Source organism: Callithrix jacchus, chromosome 10 (genome assembly GCF_049354715.1).
Source record: "Callithrix jacchus isolate 240 chromosome 10, calJac240_pri, whole genome shotgun sequence".
In the NCBI taxonomy this organism is placed as follows: domain Eukaryota; kingdom Metazoa; phylum Chordata; class Mammalia; order Primates; family Cebidae; genus Callithrix; species Callithrix jacchus.
In genome coordinates, this window is record NC_133511.1 from 78,365,627 (window position 1) to 78,385,315 (window position 19,689).

Consider the following 19,689-nt stretch of genomic DNA (forward strand, 5'->3'; position numbering starts at 1 on the left):
TCACCTATGCTTTATCTTTTCATCCTCTCAACAGTATATTTTGTAGAGCAGAAATATTAATAAAGCCCAACTCACCAATTTTTCTTTTATTGATTGTCCTTTCAGTGTTGTATCTAAATACTCATTATCAAATTGTAGGTCACACAGATTTCCTCCTACTTTTTTTCTAGTTTTATAGTGTTGTGTTTTAACAGAGATCTGTGATCCTTTTAACAACTGATGATTGTATCTTTATCGTAGTCTTGAAGTATAGTAGTGTTTGTCCTCCAACTTTGTTATTCTTCCATATCTTGTTGCCTACTCTAGGTCTCTTGCCTTTTTGTGTAAACATTAGAATCAGTTTGACAATATCCACAAAATAACTTTCTGTGATTTTAACTGAGATTAACATTGAATCTGTAGATGATCTTGGAAAGAACTGACATCTTAAGTCTTCCAGCCCATGAACACTGAGTATCTCTTCCTTTTATTTAGATCTTTATTTCTTTCATCTGGGTTTTATCATCTTCTGCATATCAGAAAATATATATTGTGCCCATATTTTTAGATTTACACCCAAGTGTTGCATTTTTGTAATGTTATAAATGATACTGTGTTTTTAATGTTAAATTTCAACCATTCATTGCTAGTATATAGGAAGTATTTGACTTTTGTATATTAGCCTTGTATCCTGCAACCTTGCTAGAATTGCTTATTCTAGGAGTTTTTGGGGGTGGGGAGCATTGGGGTTTGTTTTTATGGTTGATTCTTTAGAAATGTCACCTGCAAACAAAGACAATTTCTTCCTTCCCAATCTGTATACCTTTTATTTTCTTCTCTTGTGTTACTGTACTAGCTAAGACTTCTAGTATAATTTTGAATAGGCATGGTGAGAAGAGACAACCCTGACTTGTTCCCATTTTTAGGGGCAAAGCATTTTAAATTGTTGTTGATGTTCTTTCAGATTGATTTTTCATGTAGAGAAACATTGCTGGGTCTTGCTGACCAGACAATATAGTTGTCTTTAGCTGCCAAGAGCTTCTTTATAGTCCCTTGTACCCTTTAGAAATTAAGGGAGCTTTAGTAACTTTCAAGAGGACTAGAAATTAATCATCAAAGTTCTGATAAGGATCTAGAGCAGCCTGAACATCTCACCTGAGGCCCACTGGCACTGAAGGAGAAAGAACATCCTGATTCTTTTCTTGCCCTCTCTCAGAATGATTTTTTTGCAAGGTCAGATATAGGGAGCGTGATTCAAGGAGTATGGAAAATAGATGAATTCAAGACCCTAACACTCTGGACCCCGGCCCTACTTATCTGCTGTTCCATTCCTCGCCCCCTTCCCCGTGCACACTTACATTCCTTGTGTTCAGACATAATCACTACTCCTTCAATACCTGCCGTTTTTCCGTATCTTGCTATTTTTACACAAGATGTGCCTTTTGTAGTACACCTGTGTTGGTTGAAAATTTACATTTTCAAGGTCCAGTTCAAATGTTCCCTTTTCTAGGACTCCTTCCCAATCTTCTCCATCCAACGTTAGCCTTGTTCTACATGAGCCACTGTGGCTCTCTCCTTACATCTCTATCACCCCTGAGTGTTAGCACTGTGATATCTATGGGCCTACCTTTCCCCCCACCTTGAGCAGACTGAGGTAGGCCTGTCAAATCCCCAAACCTATATCCCAGGACTGGCATGGGGGCTGCTTCAGAGGAGGCGCCCAGTAATGCTTATTGGTCGAATGAATGAAATTACTGGCCTTGTATATTTAGGGACCTCTGTTTATTCTTCTCTCTGTTTGCTTTTCCCTTGGTATTCTTTGAGTCTCTAGATGTATTCTAGAGTATAAGAGATGCCATAGCTTTTCTTTTCCTCATGGACAAAAATCAGGGGAAATTACCATTCATTGCAGACCTACTTTATCCACCCATTGATTTTAGAATCCTGGTATCCCCATGTTATCAGTTAGGGAGTTTGGGCTCTGAGGCCCAGAAAAATACCTCTTGTAACTGGCTCAAACAGTAAGAGAATTTATTGTATCTCCTATAATAAGACATACAGAACTTGAGTGGTTCCAGGGGTTGTGGCTTAATATTATCAATAAGAACCCCATCTTTCTGTATTTTTTCTCTGCCAACCTCAACACAGTAGCTTCTTCCTTGAGCGTACTCACCGCATGGCTACAAAATGGCTGCAACAAATCCAGGTATAACATCCTGACACAATAATGATAATAATGATTAGAAGGAGAAGGTTGCCTTCTCTTCCTTGGGCCTCCCTTTAAAATGAAGGAAAGAGATTCCAGAAGCTTCTAGAAATTTTCTCCCACAGCTCATTAACCAGCATTGACATGATGATGCTTGAGCCAACCACTGCTACAGGGATCAAGATCATCATGATACGTTTAAACCAATAGGGGCTTTACCTGGAGGCATAGGAAGGAGGGGTGTATACTGGAATAAAATGAGGGTTCTTTCAGCAGGAAAAGCAGGTTGATGTTGGGGAGCAAACCAGCAGTGTCAGCTACACCCTTGTTGTGGACACAATTGTTTTATCCCAAATTTCAGGGAGGTTAACTAACTTATGTAAGGTTCCACAGTTGATAAAAATAGAAGTAGGGTTCAAATCCACACGCCAAAGCCTATCCAGGTACTTTCTTCTGTGCATGTGGATCCGGAGTCAGACCACATATCCCTGGAAACAAAAGTCCTGTTTCTCATGGTGAGCTCTTTAGGGGTTCAGGCGATCTCCCTGCTTTCCCTAGCCCAACCTTCATCTGGGCATTTGATCTGTGTATTAAGTTATGACTTAATGGTGCCACGAGATTTAGACCTAGTTTTGGATTGTTAGAGGAGGTTCAGGGGATAAACATTGGATTCCCATTCTGTGCTGAGAAAATTCAGTTGCAGCTCTTTCTCTTTCAGTGTGTGAGCATTGGCAAGGGGCTTCTGCTGAGTCCTGCTTTGGTTTCATAGAAACAAAACCTCCAAAGCAGGAGGGCTGTTTTGGGAAAGTGGCCACTAATGGGGCCCCATGGGGCAGGGGCCAGGCCTGCACTGGGCAGTTTGCGTATTCACTTTTACAAACAGTTGGCTCAAAGTCAGCAGTTAATGGAATGGGGATGATGTTCCTGTACCAAATCGTTTCCTGAAAAAAACATTTCCAATTGCAAACATATCTTGGCCTTTCTTCTTGGATTTGTTATGTCTCTGTGAGTGAATTAAAGAGGTAGGGCAGACGGGAATGTTTCTGACTGGGGATTTTTCATCTGAAAACATTTTTTAAAATGATCCACGCTGAAAAAGAGTTCCTGTTCAGACCCACCTTTCAGAGTCTCACCTTCAAATACTGAGTTTCTAGTCACATTTTAGAGATGTTTCAATACCTCTCTATTTACAAATTGGCTCTTTTTGGCTATACAACAAGTCTTGGGACAGATGTGTCTTTTCTTCCCTTACAAAATGTAAGCTGGAAATGCTGCCCCAGAAATGGGCGTGCATGCACACGCACAAGTACACACGCACTGTCAGGCTAAAATGCACATGTATTTTGTTTTTCTGGGAAAAAGGTAAAATCCTTTGCATCCCATACTCTACTTTGGCAAATTCCGCCTCAACTCAAAACCTGTGCAGTTGAAGGGTGGTCTTGACAGTTTGGATTAGATATTCAACAAATATTTCTTGAGTGCTTACAATGCTTGAGGTGTTGTTTTAAGTAATAATAATAATAGTAGCATATATTTACCTATTTCTTAGCGGCTGCCAGGCATGCTTCTGGGTATTTTGCATATATTAACTCATGTAATCTTCTCAGCAACCCTAGGAGGTAGGCCATATTGCTATAATTCCCATTTTGCAGATAAGGAATCCTAGGCTTGAGAGGCTGATGAACTTGCGCAAGGCCACAGAGCTGGTGAGTGGTAGAGTCTGGATGTGCATATAGGCAGCCTGGCTTCTAACCACTGTACTGTCTGGCCTCTTTGGGGATCTAATAGCGAACAAGAGAGAAATAGTGCCAGTCCTTACAAAACTTATGTTCTGGTGAGGAGAGAGTTAACAAACATATAAATTATTATTTCAGATCATGATGAGAAAATAAAACATGAGAGGGAGGTGAGAGTGCTAACAGAGTCTGATAGGTCATAGATAGGAGTTGAGGTGTTATTCTGAGTATGATGGGAAGTCACTGGAAAGCTTGAAGTAGGAGAATGTATTGATCCTATTTACGTTTTTATAAGACATTCTGGCTGCACTGTGGGAGGTAGATGAGAGCTGGGGAAATGCAAGCAAAGCAGCAGACCAGTTAGCAGGTGGTTCTGATAGTCCAGGCAAAAGATAACGGTGGCTCAAGTCAGGGTGGTGGAGCAGAGAGATGGTGAGAAGTGTTTGGAATTGAGTCCTGGTTTGGAGGCAGAACCCACAAAACTTGCCGGTGTTTCATATGGATGCAAAAGGTGAGGAAAATGAGAACTTAAGGGTGATTCCTCGGAGCTTGGTGTGAACCATGGTGTAAACAGTGGTGCCATCTACTGAGGAGGATAAGAATAAAGGAAGAACAGGTTCGTTTTAGTGCTGGTATCGTGGGTGTGAGGGTGTTGAGAATCTCAAGTTCTGTGTGGATGTGTACATTTGAGAACTCTATTAATAGACTTAAGAGGAAACATGGAACACACAGTTAGATTCATAAGCCTGGAGCCCAGAGCCAGACCTAGGCTGGATATTTAAATATGGACGTGGACATTAGTTGAACGGGATGACCTAGGACAACATTTTCCACTTGATCTTTTTTTTAAATGTTATTTTTTAATTTTCATTTAAGTTCAGTCGTACATGTTTGTTACATAGGCAAACTTGTGTCCTGGCAGTTTGTTTTATGGATTGTTTTCTAAATGCCCAGCAACGACAGGCTGGATAAAGAAAATGTGGTACATATACACCATGGAATACTATGCAGCCATAAAAACAGAACAGGATTATGTCCTTTGCAGGGACATGGAAGGAGCTGGAGGCCATTATTCTTAGCAAACTAACACAGGAACAGAAAACCAAATATGGCATGTCCTCACTTAAATCATGAGAACACACTTGATGATCTTGTGATGGAAGCTTTCTACATCCTTGCTGTCTAATATTGTAGTGCCGGCCATCTGCAGCCACTGAGTGTTTGAAATGTGGTTGGTGCAGCTAAGCAGCTGAATTTTTAATTCATTAAAATGTAAATAGCTCAAGTGGCTAGTAGCTACTGTATTGGACAGTGCAGATCAGTGTAGCTTCAGGAGAGAAAGTCCCAGGCAGGAGCAAGTTCCTTCACTAGCCAGTAAGCCTAGCCTTGTAGCCACATTTAAACATGACTTTATTTCCGCTGCTCACAGCATGCATGGCAACGCTTGTTAACAAAGTAATGAAAATCGTGCTTCTTTGTGAGGAATAGCCTGGGAAAGAAAGAAAACTGGTAGTTCTAGGGGAAATATTAGAAGAAACTAAAGAAGTCTAAGGAAGCAGTTGTGCTTAGCTAGAAAACAAACACAATCCAGTACCTACAGAATCATTAAGCCAGGGGTGCTCAATCTTTTGGCTTCCCTGGGCCATATTGGAAGGAGGAAGATTGTCTTGGACCACACATAAAATACATGAAACACTAATGATAGCTGATGAGCTAAAAAAAAAACAAAACACACACACACACACAAACTCCTGATAATCTCATAATGTTTTAAGAAAGTTTATGAATTTTCTTAAAAATTCTGCATTTTTGGGCTGCATTCAAATCCATCGTGAGTCACATTGCAGCCTGGGAGCTGCAGGCTGGACAAGCCTGATTTAAGCTTTGAAGGTATCCCTTCTGTGTTTGTTACAATTTATGGAGAATGCTATGAAATGGTGTGTGTCTGTGAATTTGGAGATTCAAGGTGGTGACTGGCTGGTACCCTCTATCAATGTCCAGGGCCCACTACAAAGGTACTAAATACCAGCCTCGTCATGAGAGTTGTGTCTCTTCAGGGTATAGTCTGTTTCACTCCCTTTGTCAGTCTCGTTCCAGTACAACTGCGGCTATCAGTGAGTGTGCTGATGTGAAAGAACTCTTTGTAAGTGGCTGCCTTGTGCTTAGGATTTCTTGCAAGTCTATGCTGGCACTTGGTGAGGCCAGAGTCAATAAAAGCAACGTCCCATCTTTCCATTTTATTTTTTTAATTAAGGTTGATGGCAGCTGCTGTGTTAGCTCTTTAAGAACCTCTTGGTGACCAACACCTTCTGAGAAAATGGCCTTTCTGTGCTTAATTGGCGAAAAGCAAGGGGATTTAAGTCACTGCTTTTAGGAGGGGTAATCCAAGGTCAGCACTCACCGAATGTCTGTCACACAACTGGTTTTGTAGGAGGAATTTTTTTGTACTAAGCCTCCATGTGGGGACTGGGCACTTGGAGGAGAGTACCTCAGGTCCCACAGCTGGTTCCATCTGAAGGGATAGGACCAGAACTCAGGGAAGGGCTGGGACCAAGGTATTTTTGAGCAGTGTCTGGGGTTGGGTGGAGGTGGGAGGACAGATAATCAGGAGAGGTGAGAAGTCAGAGGAGGCTGGAGCTGAGGATGGAAATGCCTTACAGGATACATATAGCCTCAAACCCATGACCCTGTTCATCCTGTCAGCAGTCACTGGGCACCAGACAGAAAGTCCTGGAAGGAGGGACGGGCAGGAGGCAGAGTCAGAAAGAAGTCAGCGCCCACCTCGCTTCCGTTTATTCAGAAATCTTTTCAGAGAGGAGGGAGATTTCTGTGCTGTTGAGACCTCCCTGTTTCCCTGAGGAAAGCAAGTGAGGTGACAATTGGCACAGGTGAGATTAAGGGGACAATTAGGTCCTGTCAGCCAGGCGAGGCCGCGAATTGATCGTAGGCTGAGTAACAGCTGTAATCTACCCTTAGTGGGTATTTTTCTCAATGTCAATATCCAACACCCTTGTTACAGAGCTCCAACCCCCTGCCGTCTGTCGTCGGCTGAAATGTGACCCTGCTCTTCCTTTTCTTCCAGTGTCTGAGCTGCAGGAGGAGGGAATGAATGCCATCAACCTGCCCCTCAGCCCGATTCCCTTCGAGCTGGACCCCGAGGACACGATGCTGGGTAACTGTGCTCTTGTCTCTGAATTGGCTTAAGCTTTCCAGTGCCAGCACCCCCACTGAATTCCTTTTCTTTTTAAAGAGGAGAATGAGGTGCGAACTATGGTGGATCCAAACTCACGCAGTGACCCCAAGCTTCAAGAACTGATGAAGGTAAGAAGAAATCAGGAGTGCCTTCTGGTGCCTCACAGACCCACCAGGTGTCCATATGCCACCTGCTGTGAGCAAGCACCCCGCGAGCCCCTCAGAGAAGGTAAAAAGTCATGGCAGCCCCTGCCTCAGGCTAGCAGATGGCCATGGAAAACAACTGATTGTGTAAGCGTGGAGCGTGACAAATGCCCAGTGAGTGGTGCTGGTCATAGCACCAGACAGGTCAGTACAGGTAAGCTCATGTTGGCCAGGATTCCAGAGTGTACAAAATGCTTATTTTCTCAAGAACTCTCAAAAGCATGCACTGGAGTAGAAATTAGTCTCATTCCCATTTTCCGGATGACAAAACCAAGTCTCAGAAAACCCAAGTGGTTTGTTTATGATCATAAACAAGGAGACGGAGTCCAAGCAGAAATAAAGGAGATGAAGTGATATACTGTGCATAACAACTGCATAGTGGCCAGTGTGCGCCTGTCCTTCTAAAACTGTTCATTTCTCCCCTGCATCTTGTTCCTCCTCTTGAGCTTAACCAAGCTGCACTTAAGACAAAAGGCATTCAGGCCTGTTATTCCAGCACTCTGCGGAGGCTGAGGCAGGTGGATCACTTGAGCTCAGGAGTTTGGGACCAGCCTGGGCAATGTGGTGAAACACCATCTCTACTAAAAATATAAAAATTAGTCAAGTGTGGTGGCGCATGCCTGTAGTCCTAGCTACTCAGGAGGCTGAGGTGGGAGAAGGGCTTGAATCTGGGAGGCAGAGGTTACTGTGAGCCGTGATCCTGCCACTGCACTGCAGCCTGGGCCTGTCTCAAAAAAATAAAAAAAAAAAAGCACTGGATGTCAGAGCAATTCATTCCCCACGCAAATCTGAATATGCACTTCCCCAGTGCAAGACCTGTCAGAGTTTCCCATCCACCACAGGTTGTAGGCCACTTCTGGAGGTGGTGTTTAGAGTCTGTGCTCTAACTGCCTCTTCAATCTCAGATCAGCCGCTACCCAGCAACACAGGGATGCCAGACCTGCTCCTCCCAGCAGCCCATGCATGCTCCCAGCACTCCTCACCGCCAAGCCTGGCTAATGCAGTCCCCTCTGACTAGAATGCTTCTCCTGCTCTTCATCTGAAAGTCTCAGCATGGCTACCTGCTCCAGAAAGCTTGCTCCAAACTCTAGTGCCAAGGCTCAGCCCCTCTGCGGCTGCTGTGGCCCTGTCCTTAGCTCTCCAGGTCCCGTTACAGCATCTCATGCACTTCACTAAATGGTGAGCTTCTTGGGGTTAGAAACTGTCTTTTTTGTCCATCGTCGTTGCTTGCCATTAGAGTAAGGAATAACAGGGGCTGTCAATATTAACAGGGACACTGGTGCCAGCAGCACTAGCAGGATGCACATCTGAAAATTAAGAAGGCCAATAGGGCTCACACTTGTAGCTACCTGTGCACACACTGGGTCATGTGGCTAGTTCTGCTTCTTTTAAAATCTGAAGTTCAAAGCTGGGCAGTGAAACGCACCCACGGTCCCAGCTTTACAGGAGGCGGAGGCAGGAAGATCACTTGAGCTCAGGGGTTTGAGTCCAGCCTAGGTGACATAATGAGACCCCGTCTCTAAAATAAAATGAAACTTAAAATCTGAAGTTCATTTACATTTAATTGTTCAAGATAAGAAAGTTGGCCTATAAGAAAGTACCCTATGACTTTTTTCTTATTCTTACACATTCTCTCTCTCTGTAGGTATTAATTGACTGGATTAATGATGTGTTGGTTGGAGAAAGAATCATTGTGAAAGACCTGGCTGAAGATTTATATGATGGACAAGTCCTGCAGAAGCTTTTCGGTAGGAGAGTTGAGCGCTGCAGTGGATGTGGCTTTCATGGCAGGTGGTTGGATCACCTACTTGTAGCTAGAAGGAGTTAGTTATGCTCAGTTTACAGTGGCTTACCTAGAAATGGACTATAAATGTGTGGAGTGTGGAATAATAGCTCAGTGAAGACTTTAGATATACTCTTAGAATCTGTTTCACATGAATGAATTGTAGAAGAAGTCTTCATGACCAGATGGGCCTGCTCCTTCTAGCAGCCGAGGGTCATCAGCTAGATAAAAGGACCCCGCTATATATTTATAGCTAGGAAGTATACCTCCCCCACTCCAGAAAAGCATGCATGTGTGGCCTCTGTAGGTATATGTACATGTGTGGGTGTGAGTATGAATTTTTAGATCTCCATCACCTTCAGATGCATGTGTATGTGTTTATTCCTCTGTGATCTGTGGACTTGTCGGTGTTTGTGTTCCTTCCTGGGTCGCTTTGCAGCTGTTCATATGAAAATGTAAGGACAAAGGGGAGAGAAAGGAGAATTCTCTTTCTTTATGGGTAATCTTAGTGATGAAAGGATAAATTTCAGCTTGAATGGAGTTAGATGTCCCCCACTGCTCCTAATCTAACTCTGGCCCAGACCTTCCCCTCAGATTCTAGACTTCAATCCCTAGCTGCCCTCTGGGCCCCTCTACTTGAGTCTATCTTAGACTGTAGACTGAATTCATCCACTTTTCTAAAGCTGTTTGTTCCCCTCTGAGTTCACAGAATCCCCTCCCCTCCTTGCTACCTTGCCCCCATGTATACAGGGATCGGCAACACCCATTTCTGCCTCTTCTGAATACATCCTCTGCCATTTTCATTTCTGTGAATTGCTCTCTCTGAACTATTGAAAAAACGTCCAAACACTTATTTGTGTCCCATCTTACCTCCTCCAACCAACACAGCTAGCAGAGGAAACTTTTAAAATCACAAGTCCAGTCTTACCAATACTTATTTATAACTCTCAGTGGCTCTCTCCTGCCGGCCGTAGTCCAACCCCCTTGGCACAACATTCAAAGCATTTCATCATCCAATGACCCCCAGCTGTCTTCTCAGCCTCACCTCCAGCCACTCCTACACATACGGCTCATCCCTGTGGTAATATGAGTAAAGTACCTGACACATAGTAGATGCTTGATAAATGTCTGTCATCATTGTTGGTTTTACTATTTTTATGTATACTATTGCTGCATTATTACATATGCCATGCGTATTAACTTGCCTGTACTTCTGATCATGCTAGTCCTTCTGCCTCTAGGGCCTTCCTTCCTCCTTACCCACCAGGGCAAACCACTATTGCTCATCCTTCTGATCTCTAGAATTAATCAAATGTGCCTCCTTATTACACCCTTTACAATACTTTCACTTTTCTTTTTATTTTGAGATAGGTTCTCTCTCTGTCGCCCAGGCTGGAGTGCAGTGGCATGATCTTGGCTCACTGCAGCCTCGACCTGCAGGGTTTAAGTGATTTTCCTGCCTCCGCCTCCTTGGTAGCTGGACTACAAGGCAGGCACCATCACGCCAAGCTGATTTTTGTATTTTTTGTGGAGGTGAGGTTTTGGCACGTTGCCCAGTCTGGTCTCAAACTCCTGCACTCAAGCAACCTGCCTCAGCCTCCCGAAGTGCTGGGTTTACAGTAGTGAGCCACTGCACCTGGCCCTGTAGTCACATTTAGAAAAGACAGTCATATACTCTTTTTTTTGTGTTCCCCCAACATATATGTATCTCTCTGTGAGGGAATATATATACATATGCACATATATGCATATGTGTATGTGAATGTATAGATACAAATATGTACACATATCTATCTATATACATACATGTGTTTAGGTATATATACATGCCTTATTATAAGAATTGCCATGTTGTCTGTAGCTGTTTTGGTAAATGTGTGTGGGCTTCCCAAGAGCAAGAGCCATGTCCTATATATTTATCCAGGCTTTTCCAGCACCAACAGGTTGTCTAGCACATGTTACCTAGCGCCTGATCAATGCATATTGAGGCCAGGCGCAGTGGCTCACACCTGTAATTCCAGCACTTTGGGAGGCCGAGGCGGGCAGCTCACCTGAAGTCAGGTGTTTGAGACCAGCCTGGCCAGCATGGCAAAACCACATCTTTAGTAAAAATACAAAAATTAGCCAGGTGTGGTGGCAGGCAGGCACCTGTAGTCCCAGCTACTCAGGAGGCTGAGGCAGGAGAATCACTTGAACCTGGGAGGCAAAGGTTGCAGTGAGCCAAGATCATGCCATTGCACTCTAGCATGGGTGATAGAGCGAGACTCTGTCTCAAAAAAAAAAAAAATGTACTGATGAATGAACAAATGAATGACTAATGTAATTTCTAGGAAGCTAAACAGATTGGATTCTCAGACATCAGTATTCGTGAGTGTTAATATTTAAAGGCTTGTAAACTCCAACTGATACAGAGAGGAAATGAAAAAGCTTTGGCACATGAAGACATGGCTAAGCCGGGAGCCTCACTACGCATCTCTCCCAGTGACTACAGCTTTTAACTCCCCCAGCAAACATCTAGTCAGCATCTGAAACTGCCAAAATCTTCTATGCTAGGCTGTCAAAGCAAGGGTAGAACATGGCCTCAGAGTAATGGAACATGGTCATGGAGTAATCTTGCCTCCAGGAACGGTTACGAAACCGTCCAGCGTCACATCTGTGCAATCCAAGTCAGGCATTGCGCACACGCAGATTAGATCATTTCAGATCTCACCTTCATGCTGAAAAGGTGATTCACTATGCTAATTTTGTAAACTTAAGTTTAGACCGTAATCTCAAAGGTCTAAGGCAGGGCATACACATTCAAAGCCTATAGGTAGGATACTCAGGTGGAAAGAGCCAGTTTGCAGTAAAATATATATATATGCATTAGGAGCTCCTGGGAGGGATCAATCTGGAAGCAGACATTTTGGGGAATGTTTTGGTTTGTTTTTTGTTTAACGGCCCTGTGAGTCTAAAGGAGGCAGAGTTTTGAGTAAGCACTCCAACCTTAAGTTCCCCTGTGGCTATTTTTCTTATCATTGCTCATGTTAACCTCGATCACATTTTCAAAGTGGTATCTTGCCAGATTTCTCCATTATAAAGTTACCGTTTTTCTCTTTTTAATTGATTTATGTGAGGAGAGATGCTTTGAGACCATGTAAATATCCTGTTTCTCTTTAAACTTCTCCCTCTAGTTTTAGCATCCATGGTGGAATGTGTCTGCCACAATTTTCCTTCTGCATTTATTAACTGGAATTATTCTAAAAGGAAGAGTCATCATTTCTATTTATATCACTATGGACATATGCATTTTATACTTTGGGTTTAATCCAGTACTACTTTATCGTTCGCTTTTTTGGCTAATCTGCTTATAACTTTGGCCATGGGAGATCTTTCAGGTTGGCTCTGGGACACTTTCAACAGGCTGCCCGTATATTTTTTTCCTGAGCATTTCCTTTGTTTTTCACATTATAAGATACTCCAAGGCCATCTTATATTTTTCTTACTGCAGTCCTGGAATCAATCACTTCTCCAAGGAGCCCTGATTTATTTTATGGGAGAATGGAATTTAGATATAAAAATTTGGGCATAATGGTTAATGTTTTTAACTTGTTGTCTGCAGCATAAACAACCAAACATCTGTACCTAGGTACAGTGCCCTTACATGGTAGTACTAACCGGGCATGACTTTTCCCAGAAATCCAGCTTCTAATTGTACTGGGGCTTGAGCTTCCTTAATACTGAGTTGGTTGGGCTGCGAGTTGGAGGGGCCTGAGTTTGAGATTAGTAAAGTAACTATGAAACACTAGCACCTAGAAGATGATGGAAATGGCATAGGGGCCTCTGGTAGCCCAAGAGCACACACATCTGACATCAAGAAAAGGATATGGGGATGGGCTTAGTGGCTCACGCCTATAATCCCAGCACTTTGGGAGGCCGAGGTGGGTGGATCACCTGAGGTCAGGAGTTTGAGACCAGCCTGGCCAACATGGTGAAACCCCATCTCTACTAAATTCAAATAATTAGCTGGATATGGTGGTGCATTCCTATAGTCCCAGCTACTTGGGAGGCTGAGGCAGGAGGATCACTTGAACCCGGGAGGTGGAGGTTGCACTGAGCTTAGATCATCCAATTGCACTCCAGCCTGGGCAATAAGAGCAAAACTCTAAGAAAAAAAAGAAAAAGAAAAGGATATGGAATCCAGGAAGCCATGTTGGCTTCAATGTGGAGCAAAGACTCACAACCTAGAGGCAGAAGTGTGTGAGAAGGTGAGGAAGTATATGAGTCTTCTCACACTGCTCATAAACATATACCCAAGACTGGGTAATTTATACAGGATAGAGGTTTAATTGACTCACAGTTCCACATGGCTGGTGAGGCCTAACAATCATGGCTGAAAGTGAATGAGGAACAAAGTCATATGTTACATGGTGGCAGGCAAAAAAGTTTGTGCGAGGGAACACTCATTTTTAACACCATCAGATCTTGTGAGACTTATTCACTACCCATGATTCAGTTATCTCCTCCTGGCCTCACCCTTGACACATGGGATTATTACAATTCAGGGAGAGATTTAGGTGGGGATACAGCAAAATCACATCAGCAGGGACCTCTTGGCAGACGGTTGTGTGTGTTTTGTTGTTGTGGTGAAATCCTGAATGGGTGGGCATCCTTGAGATGCCATGTGACCTTGGCTGGCAAGGACTGGCTGGGTGTTCTCTGATTGTGAGCTCAATAGCATGCCTGGCTCACCTCTGTGTGGCCACATGCCTCTTGCTCACAGCAGTGTCTTCCCTGCATGCAGAAAAATCGCCCTTCTCAGAGGTCCCAGACATTTCTGGTAGATTCTCTTAGAACAGCTTCTCCCCAGTCCTCCTTTCTCAGCCGCCTAAGCCAGCCGCCCCATTGCTGCCTGTATTCCCTACGTCTTTTTTCCACTTTCCCTAGCAGCAGATCTTACTTTAGATTTTCCCAAAAGCAGATGCCAAGACAAGGACATGGGTGGAGGAAGCTTATATGAGAGGTAACCTTAAAACGTATGAATAACTGAGTAGGGCATGTAAGAAGGGAAGAGAGAAGTGCCAAACAAGAGTGTGTTAATAAGAACAGCAGCTCTGTTTCAACCAGGGCTCATAGCTGGGCATTCTGAGAAACCACGTTAACAGCACATCTCAGAATCACCCTTCCCAGTTTAAGGTGGCAAGGGCATTTATGCTGTGGCTCCCTTCCCACTGTGGTTGAGGGTTGCCTGTGCAGGAAATAAAAACTTGCAGGTTGTGCTCCTGTGATGATGGAGGAGAGAGCCTCGGGGCCAGAGATGGCCATCAGTGTGCTAGGAGCTATCTACAGAGGCAGATGAATGCAGGTGGGCCAGAGAGCTTGGGGAAGGACCATCGCCATCATCCAGAGAGACCACAGGTACACAACCCTGCTGTGGGGACACTGGCCATTTCTCTGCCCTGTTGATATTGCTGCAAGAAAATATTGGCCGCTGGCAACTCTGGCCTATCTCTTCATAATGTACACTCCGTCATCTCATGGGAGCACCAGCCCTTTCCAAACCTCAGAGCAAAGGTTTCCCGACCCCTGAATGAGGAGGAAGTTCCTTCCTACCCTAGCCAAAGAGTCACCTCATTTTTTGTCCAGGATTTCCCACTTCCAGGGTGATTGATAGAGGAAACATCCTTAGGGCTCCCAAAATATACTTTTACTCCATGGCATCAATAAGAAAGTCACAGAATCATCCAAAGTTGGGACACATTTCCCAATGCCTCAGTTATGCACGTATGTCCATGGTCACCTGGTTATAGTTACATTCACAACACCTAGGCAGTAGGCATGACCGAGTGAGAGATGGGGTCAGCGATTCCAGGAAGATGCCTATACAACATAATTCATCATTTCATTTGAACATGGCCCACTGACTTTCTTATTGAGGTCTCCTAGCTTGGGATGTCTATGTGAATTTCTTTAAGGTATGTTTTATTTGACCGATCCTTATCTTTGAACATGTACATGTGCTGGGAACAGAAAAGGGCTGTTCTCAGGGATGAGAGTCATAAGGTTACAGGGCTCTTCCTTCTAGATATACATAAACATATGACTGAAACAGGATATCATTCTTCAGGCTTGAGACCAAATTGTTCCCTGTAGCAATAAAGTTCCACAAGAGGGTGGTTTTGTTTTTGTGTGTGTGTAGTTTTCTTTTTCCCTGATAGACCCTAAAGGGTGCATTTTACACTGATCTTAATCTAACCAGATAATATACACGAAGCAAAAGCTATTTGGTTTGCTATATGCTAACTGCCGAGTTTAGTGATATAAAAGTAAATGTGTCATATTGCTGTCTTCTGGAAACTCACAGCCTGAGGTCTGTGAGAAATTAAGTATGAGTTTGGGAAAGGTTACAGGCAACAGCAGGTATTTTGGTGTTTGTTTTTTGTTGGCTTTTTTTTTTTTTTTTTGAGGCAGGGCCTCACTCTATCACCCAGGCTGAAGTACAGTGGTGCAGTCATGGCTCACTGCAGCCTTGACCTCCCTGGGCTCAGGAGATTTCCCATCTTAGCCTCCTAGGTAGATGTGATCACAGGTGTTTGCCACCACACCCAACTAATTTTTGTATGTTTTGTAGAGATGGGATTTCACCATGTTGCCCAAGCTGGTCTCAAACTGCTGGGCTCTAATGATTCACCTACCTTGGCCTCCCAAAGTGCTGAGATTAAAGGTATGAGCCACCTCACCCAGCAAGAGGGGGGCATTTTGAATGAGGCCTTACAGAGAAAGATTCTCAACCATATGAGGAAGGAAAAAGTACACTTTAGCCAGGATACCTTGGCCACATAAATTAGTGGGGCGTGGTGGCATCCACCTGTAATCCCAGCTACTCAGGCGGGAGGATCACTTGAGCCCAGGAGGCAGAGGATGCAGTGAGCAGAGACAGCACTACTGTACTCTGGCCTGGGTAACAAAGTGAGACCCTGTCTCAAAAAAATAAACAAAAGAGTTCCTAGGAAGCTTCTGTTAATTTTGGTGCTAATAGAGGGGAAATGCTGTAGAGGCCAGGAACCAGTGGGTAGGTAGGTGACCATCAGGGTTGGGTGAGAGGGATATGAAACTAACAAAGAAGATGAGACCCAGCTCCCAGTTGGTGGTTTTAAACTGTTTTCCAACAGGAGAAACCAGGACTTCTTGGAGAAATGGCTAATTTTAGACCTGGGGCAGAGAGTGTAGATGAGCCTAGAGTATCTTGAGGTGCCAAAAAGAAGTGCTAAGAAAAAATATGTATATGGGGCCACACACTGAAAATGTCCAGAACCAACCAGAGGGAGCTCCCAGTGGCCAAGGCTGGAATTATTTGAGTGAAAAAATTAATAGTAGTATTGGATTGTAACCAAAAGTCTAATATAAACATCCTTAAATTGATACTGATATAAATAAATAACTGAACGAATAAATAAATGGGAACCAAAAGACAGCTCTTTCTTATAGAGAGAATTTAAAATACTTTACCTAGATACAACCTTTCAAAAAGGTGGCAATTAAGTCCCCATTCTTTGAATGGCTGAATTTAGTGACAGGCTTCCTATGATTAGGGTGTGGAAATGGGGATGGGAGGGGGAGGGTATAATGAAAGGGTATTTCACTTCTGTGGTCTTGCTCCCCAGCCTACCCATGAGAAAAACAGGAAAAATAAGGTAGTCCTGACCAGAGCTTCTCAAAACTGTCAAGGCCATGTAAAAACAGGGAAGTGAAAAACCATCACAGAACAGAGGAGACTAAGGAGAGATGAAGAAAAGAAGTGGTATCCTAGACAGTTTCCTGAAACAGAGAAAGGGCCTTAGAAAAAAACTGGTGAATCCAGGTAAGATATAGAGTTTAGTTAAAATCTTTTTCTGTAAGGCCCCATTCAAAACGCCCCCTCTTGCTGGGTGAGGTGGCTCATGCTTTTAATCCCAGTATTTTGGGAGACATGTACCATAGCAATGTGAGATGTTAACAATAGGGGAAACTGAGTTCAGAGTGCATAGCTGTCTGTACTGTTTGTAACTTTTCAGTAAATCTACAAACCATGCTAAAATGAAAAGTCTCTTTAAAATAAATAAAGAGGCTGGGTGCAGTGGCTCATACCTATAGTCCCAGCACTTTAGGAGGCTGAGGCAGGTAGATCACTTGAAGCCAGGAATTCAAGACCAGCCTGGCCAACATGGTGAAACCTCATTTTTACTAAAAATACAAAAATTAGTGGGGCGTGTGGCTCATGTCTGTAATCCCAGCTACTCAGGAGGCTGAGGCCGGAGGATCACTTGAGCCCAGGAGGCAGAGATTGCTGTGAGCTGACATCGTGCCACTGCACTCTGGCCTGGATGACAAAGTGAGACCCTGTCTTAAAAAAATAAAGAAACAAAGAAGATGAAGCTCACATTAGAGGTCCGAGAACTAAGAGTTTTAGACGGTATTGTTTGGGTAATGGCAACTAGTGGCGGCTTATGAGCAAAACACGTATCAGAAATGGGGCTTTAGGAAATAACATAGGAGCAGTATGGGGGCTGCTTAGAGGCAGTGGAAGGAACTCCAGCAGAGATCTCCTCATGAGATACGGATAGTGTTGAACTAGAGTTTGGATGGGAAAAAGCTTAGAGGACCTAGAGATGTAGGGAATGAGTAGCTGTAGCCAGAGTAAACCAGGCTGATTCTATGTGGGGGATGTTGAATGGGGGTGACTCCATGAACCCCAAGAGGAGCTTCATCTTGAAGAGGTTGATCTTGTTGACTTTGAGGGTCACTTTTCTATGCCCCAAAATGCTGGGCTGAAGTGGCAGCTCTGCTAAAATTGAAGCAAGAATGAAGAAACAGGAGATCTGAGTTCCAATCTTGGTTCTGCCACTAAAACATACCTCTGCCACTCAGCTCATGCTTCTGGAAAGTCAGGAAGGTGATTTAAAAACCTCTATGACTGAGCTATCCAATTCAGCAACCAATAGCTATGTGCAGCTGTTAAAAGCAATTAAAATAGAACATTTATTTTCTCAGTTATACCAGCTACATATCAAGTGCTCAATAGCCAAATGTAGCTAGTAGCTGCCATACTGGACAATTTAAAAATGAACATTGCTATCATAGCGGAAAGTTCTGTTCAATAGCACTACTTGAAGATCTTCCTGCTATAATAGTCTGATTTTAGGACTGTTAATATATGCTATTCTTAAACTGAAAGAAGTATTTTCTCATCTTTGAAAAACTCAAAAGTTAGATGAAAGTTTTTTATTATTATTCTTTATAAGTAATAGAGAAGCTCTCTAAAATGTCTTACCACATAGAAAAAAAGCATGGTAGAGAACTACTGTGTGTTTGTGTGTGTGTCAAGGGACATATATAATGTTTATATGCATAGCATATTTCTGATAATAGTCATAATAAACTGTCTCTATGGAATGGGACTAGGGAACTTGGGACTGCCATGGAGAGGAGACAGTTTTCACAGTCTGAATTTTCTGTTTCTATATTATCAGTCTTATTGAAAGTGGTTGAGTGCATATGTAAATTTCAGGAGCAAAACTGAATTAACCCATCAGTAGATATCAAATAACATTTGATATATTTCAACAGCCATTTCAAGTAAAATAGAAAGAGGACTTAAATATGATAAAGACCATTAAATAAAACCTAACAGTGAACATATTAAACAGTGAAATATCAAAGATGTGGTATTAGGGACACATGAGAAATAATGGCTATTACAATTATTATAAGTGTTGTAGAGGTCCTAGTTAATACAGTAAGAAAACAGATATTCATTTAATATAGTAAGGAAATAGATCAGCATTATGGCTGACTAGATGTTTTTAAGTGTGATATTGGTACAGCACACTTAAAAAATCTGGATAAGCCTTTAAGAACATAGTTTTGTATGGGATGCCTAAACTGGTAGGAAAAGGAAGGAAATTCTTCTGATTCCAAAAACAAGAAGGAAGTATAAATCTAATGGGATAAGTGTTCATTCCTAATGGCCTATAGCCTGAAGTTTAAAGGGTCACATGTACAGGGTCAAGAGACAAATTCTGCGTAGAGTCTCAGCAAGACAGAGGGTTAGATCTGAGCTCCCTGAACAGAGCCATGGTCTTGGAAGGCAACCCTTTCAATGAGTAAACTACAAAATCTTTTCCCACAGAAAGAGGCAATAAGGATAAATTATCTTAGCCTTGGATGTGAATAGAACAGCTAAAAAGAAGTCTGCTTCAGATAATTCCTAATCAAAAGTCTGTACTTAACACAGATTTAAGGCTGGGATTCACACTATTTATGTGATTTTAAAAACTCTAAATTAAAAATTCAGTTACAAGTTGTCCCAGGTTACTAGTTCCCCAAGGCAGAAGCAAACATATGTCCTTTTAAAGAGGAATGAACTCTAAACCCAGACCACAAAGAACTCCCAGAGTTAAAATTCCAAGGAGTCTGACCTAAAAATTAGAAGTCACCAAAGACATGAGTATAAGCCATCATGAGCACTGTCAACAGAAACAATAATCTATAGATTCATCCCACAACACTATAAATATTAGAAACTGTTCAGCTATCGGCTGGGTGTGGTGGCTTATTCCTGTAAGCCTAGC

The 19,689-nt window shown here is 42.9% G+C and overlaps 1 protein-coding gene across 1 annotated transcript in view; it reads left to right on the top strand.

Annotated features, from left to right (window-relative positions):
- Window positions 1-19,689, top strand: part of PARVA (parvin alpha) — a 155,038-nt gene that overhangs the window by 92,916 nt on the left and 42,433 nt on the right. Inside the window, exons 2-4 of the mRNA XM_002755060.7 lie at window positions 7,004-7,093; window positions 7,172-7,242; window positions 8,963-9,065. Of these exons, the coding sequence (XP_002755106.4) occupies window positions 7,004-7,093; window positions 7,172-7,242; window positions 8,963-9,065 (264 nt within the window). The remainder of the gene's footprint in view (window positions 1-7,003; window positions 7,094-7,171; window positions 7,243-8,962; window positions 9,066-19,689) is intronic.